The sequence below is a fragment of the Physella acuta genome, unplaced genomic scaffold (genome assembly GCF_028476545.2).
Source record: "Physella acuta isolate Inbredline_101_S28 unplaced genomic scaffold, ASM2847654v3 ptg000473l, whole genome shotgun sequence".
Classification (NCBI taxonomy): Eukaryota; Metazoa; Mollusca; class Gastropoda; family Physidae; genus Physella; species Physella acuta.
In genome coordinates this window covers 169,625-182,044 of record NW_026731992.1, presented here as the reverse complement: position 1 = coordinate 182,044, position 12,420 = coordinate 169,625, and the positions used below count along the sequence as shown (strand labels likewise).

At 48.7% G+C, this 12,420-nt stretch overlaps 1 protein-coding gene across 7 annotated transcripts in view; it reads right to left on the bottom strand.

Moving 5' to 3' along the window:
- Window positions 1-7,046: 7,046 nt before the first annotated feature.
- LOC131943909 (EH domain-binding protein 1) overlaps window positions 7,047-12,420 on the bottom strand; it is a 68,263-nt gene continuing 62,889 nt past the window's right edge. For all 7 annotated transcript variants that reach the window (XM_059304241.1, XM_059304242.1, XM_059304244.1 and 4 more), the window contains one exon: window positions 7,047-12,136. In XM_059304241.1, the coding sequence (XP_059160224.1) occupies window positions 12,049-12,136 (88 nt within the window). In that variant the 3' untranslated portion in view covers window positions 7,047-12,048. The remainder of the gene's footprint in view (window positions 12,137-12,420) is intronic.

Sequence of the window (12,420 nt, the reverse complement as noted above, 5' to 3'; positions counted from 1 at the left end):
GGCAGTCAGCAATGGTTAGTGCCGGACCGGCAGTCAGCATTGGTTAGTGCCGGACCGGCAGTCAGCAATGGTTAGTGCCGGACCGACAGACAGCAATGGTTAGTGCCGGACCGTCAGACAGCAATGATTAGTGCCGGACCGGCAGTCAGCAATGGTTAGTGCCGGACCGGCAGTCACCATTGGTTAGTGCCGGACCGGCAGTCAGCAATGGTTAGTGCCGGACCGACAGACAGCAATGGTTAGTGCCGGACCGGCAGACAGCAATGGTTAGTGCCGGACCGGCAGACAGCAATGATTAGTGCCGGACCGGCAGACAGCAATGATTAGTGCCGGACCGGCAGACAGCAATGGTTAGTGCCGGACCGGCAGACAGCAATGGTTAGTGCCGGACCGGCAGACAGCAATGGTTAGTGCCGGACCGGCAGACAGCAATGATTAGTGCCGGACCGGCAGACAGCAATGGTTAGTGCCGGACCGGCAGACAGCAATGGTTAGTGCCGGACCGGCAGACAGCAATGGTTAGTGCCGGACCGGCAGACAGCAATGATTAGTGCCGGACCGGCAGACAGCAATTGTTAGTGCCGGACCGGCAGACAGCAATAGTTAGTGCCGGACCGGCAGACAGCAATGGTTAATTCCGGACCGACAGACAGCAATGATTAGTGCCGGACCGGCAGACAGCAATGGTTAGTGCCGAACCGGCAGACAGCAATGGTTAGTGCCGGACCGGCAGACAGCAATAGTTAGTGCCGGACCGGCAGACTACAATGATTAGTGCCGGACCGGCAGACAGCAATGGTTAGTGCCGGACCGGCAGACAGCAATAGTTAGTGCCGGACCGGCAGACAGCAATGGTTAATTCCGGACCGACAGACAGCAATGATTAGTGCCGGACCGGCAGACAGCAATGGTTAGTGCCGGACCGACAGACAGCAATGGTTAGTGCCGGACCGGCAGACAGCAATGGTTAGTGCCGGACCGACAGACAGCAATGGTTAGTGCCGGACCGGCAGTCAGCAATGGTTAGTGCCGGACCGGCAGTCAGCATTGGTTAGTGCCGGACCGGCAGTCAGCAATGGTTAGTGCCGGACCGACAGACAGCAATGGTTAGTGCCGGACCGTCAGACAGCAATGATTAGTGCCGGACCGGCAGTCAGCAATGGTTAGTGCCGGACCGGCAGTCACCATTGGTTAGTGCCGGACCGGCAGTCAGCAATGGTTAGTGCCGGACCGACAGACAGCAATGGTTAGTGCCGGACTGGCAGACAGCAATGGTTAGTGCCGGACCGGCAGACAGCAATGATTAGTGCCGGACCGGCAGACAGCAATGATTAGTGCCGGACCGGCAGACAGCAATGGTTAGTGCCGGACCGGCAGACAGCAATGGTTAGTGCCGGACCGGCAGACAGCAATGGTTAGTGCCGGACCGGCAGACAGCAATGGTTAGTGCCGGACCGGCAGACAGCAATGGTTAGTGCCGGACCGGCAGACAGCAATGGTTAGTGCCGGACCGGCAGACAGCAATGGTTAGTGCCGGACCGGCAGACAGCAATGATTAGTGCCGGACCGGCAGACAGCAATGGTTAGTGCCGGACCGGCAGACAGCAATAGTTAGTGCCGGACCGGCAGACTACAATGATTACTTGCTCAAGAAAATGCCGTCCAAAGTGCGTGCCACGCCTGAGTGTCACGAAAATTGGGGATAAAGAGGGGAGATAAAGAGGGGAGATAATGACGAGGTGGACGGAGATGTTGTCAGAGTTACCTATGATGGCAAAGCGGATTGGGTTCTTTGAGCTGCCCACCTGAAATCCGATTTGCCGGCTCGTGCCGCTGCTTGCCGTGCGCCCAGTACTTGTCATTCAAGGAGAAGAGATGGAGATCACACACACACACACGCAGACAGAGACAAGCAGTACAATCGATGGAGATCGATCACTCACACACACACGCAGGCTTCAGCATACAGTGACACACACAAGGAGATATTTTCTCATTGCAATATTTTATCGAGACAATGGGGAAAGTATTGCTCTCCTCACCATCCCGTCAATAATCGGCCACATTCCCGCCGACTGTACGGCCAATCAAGTGGGTAACAATTGATTGGCCAATCGGCTTAAATCGCGTGGTACCTGCTGATCTCTAAAGTGTTGCTGATTGGTTCAAAGTACTCGAAGAGCTAAACCCATCTTTTCTGCCTTCAATCAATCGATGTTTCTCTCAACTTTTCGCGGCAAATACGCTCACCAAGTAGCAATTAAAGCTCATTAGTTCTGTTAACCTAATTAGTGCAGATACGCGATGCGTGCATTAACTAATAAAATAATTTCATCTTCAAACAAGTAGTCCTTTAAACAGACTAGCCTCTGTATTACTGCCTGGCTATATTCCGACTAGCCTCTGTATTACTGCCTGCCTGTCTATATTCCGACTAGCCTCTGTATTACTGCCTGGCTATATTCCGACTAGCCTCTGTATTACTGCCTGGCTATATTCCGACTAGCCTCTGTATTACTGCCTGGCTATATTCCGACTAGCCTGTATTACTACTGCCTGGCTATATTCCGACTAGCCTCTGTATTACTGCCTGGCTATATTCCGACTAGCCTCTGTATTACTGCCTGGCTATATTCCGACTAGCCTCTGTATTACTGCCTGGCTATATTCCGACTAGCCTCTGTATTACTGCCTGGCTGGCAATGCCGACTAGCCGCTGTATTACTGCCTGGCTGGCAATGCCGACTAGCCTCTGTATTACTGCCTGGCTATATTCCGACTAGCCTCTGTATTACTGCCTGGCTATATTCCGACTTAGCCTCTGTATTACTGCCTGGCTGGCAATGCCGACTAGCCGCTGTATTACTGCCTGGCTGGCAATGCCGACTAGCCTCTGTATTACTGCCTGGCTGGCAATGCCGATTAGCCTCTGTATTACTGCCTGGCTATATTCCGACTAGCCTCTGTATTACTGCCTGGCTGGCAATGCCGACTAGCTTCTGTATTACTGCCTGGCTGGCAATGCCGACTAGCTTCTGTATTACTGCCTGGCTGGCAATGCCGACTAGCCTCTGTATTACTGCCCAGTTGTCAACACAAATTGGCGAAGCCCCCCCCCCCCCCCCAACAAACCACCGCACCCAGCCGGTAGTGCCGACCCATGATTTCTATTGTGCTGATTTCTCTAAAGTCAGGTTTGTGTAGCCGGTCTCACCTGTGATGTGTGGTGAGCCGGTCTCACCTGTGATGTGTGGTGAGCCGGTCTCACCTGTGATGTGTGGTGAGCCGGTCTCACCTGTGATGTGTGGTGAGCCTCTCTCACCTGTGATGTGTGGTGAGCCTCTCTCACCTGTGATGTGTGGTGAGCCTCTCTCACCTGTGATGTGTGGTGAGCTGGTCTCACCTGTGATGTGTGGTGAGCTGGTCTCACCTGTGATGTGTGGTGAGCCGGTCTCACCTGTGATGTGTGGTGAGCCGGTCTCACCTGTGATGTGTGGTGAGCCGGTCTCACCTGTGATGTGTGGTGAGCCGGTCTCACCTGTGATGTGTGGTGAGCCGGTCTCACCTGTGATGTGTGGTGAGCCGGTCTCACCTGTGATGTGTGGTGAGCCGGTCTCACCTGTGATGTGTGGTGAGCCGGTCTCACCTGCGATGTGTGGTGAGCCGGTCTCACCTGCGATGTGTGGTGAGCCGGTCTCACCTGCGATGTGTGGTGAACCGGTCTCACCTGTGATGTGTGGTGAGCCGGTCTCACCTGCGATGTGTGGTGAGCCGGTCTCACCTGTGATGTGTGGTGAGACGGTCTCACCTGTGATGTGTGGTGAGACGGTCTCACCTGCGATGTGTGGTGAGACGGTCTCACCTGTGATGTGTGGTGAGACGGTCTCACCTGCGATGTGTGGTGAGACGGTCTCACCTGCGATGTGTGGTGAGACGGTCTCACCTGTGATGTGTGGTGAGCCGGTCTCACCTGCGATGTGTGGTGAGACGGTCTCATCTGCGATGTGTGGTGAGACGGTCTCACCTGTGATGTGTGGTGAGCCGGTCTCACCTGTGATGTGTGGTGTGACGTTCATGTGCAGGCTGACTCCAGCACACGCTGGACATCACGTGATTCTTTGAACCTAGGGGAACTGGTGACTTGATGGTGGGGAACTGGTGACTTGGTGGGGAACTGGTGACTTGATGGTGGGGAACTGGTGACTTGGTGGGGAACTGGTGACTTGATGGTGGGGAACTGGTGACTTGATGGTAGGGAACTGGTGACTTGGTGGGGAACTGGTGACTTGATGGTGGGGAACTGGTGACTTGGTGGTGGGGAACTGGTGACTTGATGGTGGGGAACTGGTGACTTGGTGGGGAACTGGTGACTTGATGGTGGGGAACTGGTGACTTGATGGTGGGGAACTGGTGACTTGATGGTGGGGAACTGGTGACTTGATGGTGGGGAACTGGTGACTTGATGGTGGGGAACTGGTGACTTGATGGTGGGGAACTGGTGACTTGATGGTGGGGAACTGGTGACTTGATGGTGGGGAACTGGTGACTTGATGGTGGGGAACTGGTGACTTGATGGTGGGGAACTGGTGACTTGATGGTGGGGAACTGGTGACTTGATGGTGGGGAACTGGTGACTTGATGGTGGGGAACTGGTGACTTGATGGTGGGGAACTGGTGACTTGATGGTGGGGAACTGGTGACTTGATGGTGGGGAACTGGTGACTTGATGGTGGGGAACTGGTGACTTGATGGTGGGGAACTGGTGACTTGATGGTGGGGAACTGGTGACTTGATGGTGGGGAATTGGTGACTTGATGGTGGGGAACTGGTGACTTGATGGTGGGGAACTAACTGTCACAATCCTGTATGTTTTTGAAAGATATATGATTGCTAATTGTTGGCCAGGCTGCTGTAGACATAACACAACAAGACCATCGATACATAACACAATAAACCAGGAGTGATCTCCCCTAAATTTTCTCGGATATTCTAATATAAAACTATGAGGGATGGCAACTCAGGACATAGACAATATTTGTAATCCATTTTTAATTACTCAAACTTTTTATAATAGAATGGAATCTCGTAAAAAAAGAATTGCACACTAAGTGAACGCCTAACAACTGAATACTAAGAAGTTAAGAGTGACATGCTAGGCGACCTATCATCTTGAATGGTTTACCACAAGGGAGCGATCAGAGTGCCCGAATACGATGGTTTGTCCCAGTTAGATAATGTGAGAAAGACAATGCCATAACAAACCCCCTAATGGACATTTTTCCCGAAATAAACCGAGAGTGATCTTCCCTAAACTTTCTCGAATATTCTAATATAAAAAAAAATTGGGGATGGGAACTCGGGATATAGACATGAGTTTTAATCCATTTTAAATACTTAAACTTTTTAAAATAGAATAAAACCTCGAAGATAAAAGAATTGCACACCAAGTGAACGCCAAATAAAATGTGCATAATAGTGCGGGATAGTATTAGTACTTTATAAATTTACGTGCGTTTTTTGAGAACTCGGAAATAGCGTAAATTAGTACTTCCGTTCAACGGAAATTACTCAAAATTTGATAGAAGGTAGAGAATTAGATCTTTTAGTTACATGTGAAATTTCATTTATCTATCTGAAATAGTACTCAAGTTATAGGCTTTTGATGGGGAACTGGTGACTTGATGGTGGGGAACTGGTGACTTGATGGTGGGGAACTGGTGACTTGATGGTGGGGAACTGGTGACTTGATGGTGGGGAACTGGTGACTTGATGGTGGGGAACTGGTGACTTGATGGTGGGGAACTGGTGACTTGATGGTGGGGAACTGGTGACTTGATGGTGGGGAACTGGTGACTTGATGGTGGGGAATTGGTGACTTGATGGTGGGGAACTGGTGACTTGATGGTGGGGAACTAACTGTCACAATCCTGTATGTTTTTGAAAGATAAATGATTGCTAATTGTTGGCCAGGCTGCTGTAGACATAACACAACAAGACCATCGATACATAACACAATAAACCAGGAGTGATCTCCCCTAAATTTTCTCGGATATTCTAATATAAAACTATGAGGGATGGCAACTCAGGACATAGACAATATTTGTAATCCATTTTTAATTACTCAAACTTTTTATAATAGAATGGAATCTCGTAAAAAAAGAATTGCACACTAAGTGAACGCCTAACAACTGAATACTAAGAAGTTAAGAGTGACATGCTAGGCGACCTATCATCTTGAATGGTTTACCACAAGGGAGCGATCAGAGTGCCCGAATACGATGGTTTGTCCCAGTTAGATAATGTGAGAAAGACAATGCCATAACAAACCCCCTAATGGACATTTTTCCCGAAATAAACCGAGAGTGATCTTCCCTAAACTTTCTCGAATATTCTAATATAAAAAAAAATTGGGGATGGGAACTCGGGATATAGACATGAGTTTTAATCCATTTTAAATACTTAAACTTTTTAAAATAGAATAAAACCTCGAAGATAAAAGAATTGCACACCAAGTGAACGCCAAATAAAATGTGCATAATAGTGCGGGATAGTATTAGTACTTTATAAATTTACGTGCGTTTTTTGAGAACTCGGAAATAGCGTAAATTAGTACTTCCGTTCAACGGAAATTACTCAAAATTTGATAGAAGGTAGAGAATTAGATCTTTTAGTTACATGTGAAATTTCATTTATCTATCTGAAATAGTACTCAAGTTATAGGCTTTTGAAAAATTCAAAGGAGAAAAAGTACCACTTCCGGTTATCGGAAATCGCTCAAAAGTTGATACGGATCTACGATTTTGATAAAATACTTATATATGAAATTTCATCAACATAGCTGTAACGGTACTCAAGTAATCGTGTTTAAACACAGACACACACACACACACACACAGACATACGGACAAGATTGCAAAATTATGTTTTTCCGTATCAGTGAGGTGTAAAACGTCGAGATTTGTAAAAATCTCGATTTTTTTTTTTTTTGCACGATTACAAGACTTTCTCTATACTTCGTCTATACGAGAAAGTAACAAGACCAAGACCATCGATACATAGTTTATTGAGTACAAATGTGATCCAGCAGGACAAAGTTTAGCAACATCGTCAAGGCGTGTCTATAAATAGAAAGTAAGTTGCTGCACACAGAGGCAAACGTCCGGCTACATGTAGCACACAGTGGTGTCTGGCTACATGTAGCACACAGTGGTGTCTGGCTACATGTAGCACAGTCTGGCTACATGTAGCACACAGTGGGGTCTGGCTACATGTAGCACACAGTGGTGTCTGGCTACATGTAGCACACAGTGGTGTCTGGCTACATGTAGCACACAGTGGTGTCTGGCTACATGTAGCACACAGTGGTGTCTGGCTACATGTAGCATAGTCTGGCTACATGTAGCACACAGTGGTGTCTGGCTACATGTAGCACACAGTGGGGTCTGGCTACATGTAGCACACAGTGGTGTCTGGCTACATGTAGCACACAGTGGTGTCTGGCTACATGTAGCACACAGTGGTGTCTGGCTACATGTAGCACACAGTGGTGTCTGGCTACATGTAGCACAGTCTGGCTACATGTAGCACACAGTGGGGTCTGGCTACATGTAGCACACAGTGGTGTCTGGCTACATGTAGCACACAGTGGGGTCTGGCTACATGTAGCACAGTCTGGCTACATGTAGCACACAGTGGTGTCTGGCTACATGTAGCACACAGTGGGGTCTGGCTACATGTAGCACACAGTGGTGTCTGGCTACATGTAGCACAGTCTGGCTACATGTAGCACCCAGTGGGGTCTGGCTACATGTAGCACACAGTGGTGTCTGGCTACATGTAGCACACAGTGGTGTCTGGCTACATGTAGCACCCAGTGGGGTCTGGCTACATGTAGCACACAGTGGTGTCTGGCTACATGTAGCACACAGTGGTGTCTGGCTACATGTAGCACACAGTGGTGTCTGGCTACATGTAGCACACAGTGGTGTCTGGCTACATGTAGCACACAGTGGGGTCTGGCTACATGTAGCACACAGTGGTGTCTGGCTACATGTAGCACACAGTGGTGTCTGGCTACATGTAGCACACAGTGGTGTCTGGCTACATGTAGCACCCAGTGGGGTCTGGCTACATGTAGCACCCAGTGGGGTCTGGTTACATGTAGTACCCAGTGGGGTCTGGCTACATGTAGCACCCAGTGGTGACTGGCTACATGTAGCACAGTCTGGCTACATGTAGCACACAGTGGGATCTGGCTACATGTAGCACAGTCTGGCTACATGTAGCACACAGTGGTGTCTGGCTACATGTAGCACAGTCTGGCTACATGTAGCACACAGTGGTGTCTGGCTACATGTAGCACACAGTGGTGTCTGGCTACATGTAGCACACAGTGGTGTCTGGCTACATGTAGCACACAGTGGTGTCTGGCTACATGTAGCACACAGTGGTGTCTGGCTACATGTAGCACACTAAACACTATAAACAACAGTAGCCCATAGCAGGGAGATGGGAAAGAATTCTAAAAGAGGCAAAGCTCACTGAAAGAAATGATTGTGTGTTGCAGCTATTTAAAGACGCAAAGCTCACTGTAAGATATGATTGTGTGTTGCAGCTATTTAAAGAGGCAAGGCTCACTGTAAGAAATGATTGTGTGTTGTAGCTATTTAAAGAGGCAAAGCTCACTGTAAGAAATGATTGTGTGTTGCAGCTATTTAAAGAGGCAAAGCTCACTGTAAGAAATGACTGTGTGTTGCAGCTATTTAAAGAGGCAAAGCTCACTGTAAGAAATGATTGTGTGTTGCAGCTATTTAAAGAGGCAAGGCTCACTGTAAGAAATGATTGTGTGTTGCAGCTATGATGGTGTGACGAGTAAGTTTGAGGCTGGAAGCCTTCATGCCTGGCACCAAGAGAGTTCTCATCTACTTGGAAATTTTTTCCCTCGGGAAAGGGGGGTTATGGGTGGAATTTATAGATGAAACACTGCTGCTAGAAGAAAGAAAAACAATGTATTGCAATCAACTGAAAGTGAGTTACCATAAAAGACAGGCAACACCATGAAATAAAACAGCTGACTAATGTAAAACAACAAAGAAGATCCCGAATATGGCTGAAATCTGTATACATGACATGGCAACGACATTACACTGCATCCAAATAGTTGACATCAAGCAGTCTATTTACAATAATATCACATGAATAGAGCTGGGAGTGCTGAGGGCACACAATTGCACAAATAAACAAAGCCTTACAGGCCAGACTCACAGAAACAAAGGCACCACAATTAGAACACGCTGGAAGCTGGATAGCAGCCACAGGCTAGCCTTAGGTCCACCAGATGGTCAGCCACAGGCTAGCCTAAGGTCCACCAGATGGTCAGCCATAGGTCCACCAGATGGTCAGCCATAGGTCCACCAGATGGTCAGCCATAGGTCCACCAGATGGTCAGCCATAGGTCCACCAGATGGTCAGCCATAGGTCCACCAGATGGTCAGCCACAGGCTAGCCTAAGGTCCACCAGATGGTCAGCCACAGGTCCACCAGATGGTCAGCCACAGGCTAGCCTAAGGTCCACCAGATGGTCAGCCACAGGCTAGCCTAAGGTCCACCAGATGGTCAGCCACAGGTCCACCAGATGGTCAGCCACAGGCTAGCCTAAGGTCCACCAGATGGTCAGCCACAGGCTAGCCTAAGGTCCACCAGATGGTCAGCCACAGGTCCACCAGATGGTCAGCCATAGGCTAGCCTAAGGTCCACCAGATGGTCAGCCATAGGTCCACCAGATGGTCAGCCATAGGTCCACCAGATGGTCAGCCATAGGTCCACCAGATGGTCAGCCACAGGCTAGCCTAAGGTCCACCAGATGGTCAGCCACAGGTCCACCAGATGGTCAGCCACAGGCTAGCCTAAGGTCCACCAGATGGTCAGCCACAGGTCCACCAGATGGTCAGCCACAGGCTAGCCTAAGGTCCACCAGATGGTCAGCCACAGGCTAGCCTAAGGTCCACCAGATGGTCAGCCACAGGTCCACCAGATGGTCAGCCATAGGCTAGCCTAAGGTCCACCAGATGGTCAGCCATAGGTCCACCAGATGGTCAGCCATAGGTCCACCAGATGGTCAGCCATAGGTCCACCAGATGGTCAGCCACAGGCTAGCCTAAGGTCCACCAGATGGTCAGCCACAGGCTAGCCTAAGGTCCACCAGATGGTCAGCCACAGGCTAGCCTAAGGTCCACCAGATGGTCAGCCATAGGCTAGCCTAAAGTCCACCAGCTATGATGGTCACCTATATGCTAGTCTAATTATTATTGATGGTCAGCAATAAAAGACAACAGGAGTAAACCTTGGCAACGCCCAGACAAACTGGGAAAAAATTGGAGTGTAAGATAATTTCACACAAAAACAAAGCTTTTACACCAAGTAGGCGAGCATTAAAACCAACTGACCAACCAGCATTACAGACACAAATCAACTGACCAACCAACATTACAGATACAAATCAACTGACCAACCAACATTACAGACACAAATCAACTGACCAACCAACATTACAGATACAAATCAACTGACCAACCAACATTACAGACACAAATCAACTGACCAACCAACATTACAGATACAAATCAACTGACCAACCAACATTACAGACACAAATCAACTGACCAACCAACATTACAGACACAAATCAACTGACCAACCAACATTACAGACACAAATCAACTGACCAACCAGCATTACAGATACAAATCAACTGACCAACCAACATTACAGACACAAATCAACTGACCAACCAACATTACAGACACAAATCAACTGACCAACCAGCTTTACAGAAACAAGTCACCTGACCAAGTGAACCAAAACCTCTCATTACCTCTATCAAGCTCAAAGCTTTCAGCCCAACAATATTAAGCCATACAAACGTTCATAAATAGGAAATGCTACATCGCCATCACACAGACAAGTCATGTACCATTGTGGTACATTTAAAGATATTTGCAACAGCCTGCTGTGGTCCACCATTTACTGTACAGCCTGCTGTGGTCCACCATTTAATGTACAGCCTGCTGTGGTCCACCATTTACTGTACAGCCTGCTGTGGTCCACCATTTACTGTACAGCCTGCTGTGGTCCACCATACAGCCTGCTGTGGTCCACCATACAGCCTGCTGTGGTCCACCATACAGCCTGCTGTGGTCCACCATACAGCCTGCTGTGGTCCACCATTTACTGTACAGCCTGCTGTGGTCCACCATTTACTGTACAGCCTGCTGTGGTCCACCATACAGCTTGCTGTGGTCCACCATACAGCCTGCTGTGGTCCACCATACAGCCTGCTGTGGTCCACCATTTACTGTACAGCCTGCTGTGGTCCACCATTTACTGTACAGCCTGCTGTGGTCCACCATACAGCCTGCTGTGGTCCACCATACAGCCTGCTGTGGTCCACCATTTACTGTACAGCCTGCTGTGGTCCACCATACAGCCTGCTGTGGTCCACCATACAGCCTGCTGTGGTCCACCATTTACTGTACAGCCTGCTGTGGTCCACCATTTACTGTACAGCCTGCTGTGGTCCACCATTTACTGTACAGCCTGCTGTGGTCCACCATTTACTGTACAGCCTGCTGTGGTCCACCATTTACTGTACAGCCTGCTGTGGTCCACCATACAGCCTGCTGTGGTCCACCATTTACTGTACAGCCTGCTGTGGTCCACCATTTACTGTACAGCCTGCTGTGGTCCACCATTTACTGTACAGCCTGCTGTGGTCCATCATTTACTGTACAGCCTGCTGTGGTCCACCATACAGCCTGCTGTGGTCCACCATTTACTGTACAGCCTGCTGTGGTCCACCATTTACTGTACAGCCTGCTGTGGTCCACCATTTACTGTACAGCCTGCTGTGGTCCATCATTTACTGTACAGCCTGCTGTGGTCCGCCATTTACTGTACAGCCTGCTGTGGTCCACCATTTACTGTACAGCCTGCTGTGGTCCACTGTACAGCCTGCTGTGGTCCACCATACAGCCTGCTGTGGTCCACCATTTACTGTACACTGCAGCTTTTATCATCGTCCTTGAGGGTGAGAAGACCAGAGGAAATTTTCTGGTCCAAAATTTCGTCATCTTCAATCCTGGAAAACAAATGGTTTTTTTACTTTCTCGTATATACGTAGTATAGAGAAAGTATTGTAATCGTGCAAAAAAAAAAATCGAGATTTTTACAAATCTCGACGTTTTACACCTCACTGATACGGAAAAACATAATTTTGCAATCTTGTCCGTATGTCTGTGTGTGTGTGTCTGTCTGTGTGTGTGTCTGTCCGTGTGTAAACACGATAACTTGAGTACCGTTACAGCTAGGTTGATGAAATTTCATATATAAGTATTTTATCAAAATCGTAGATCCGTATCAACT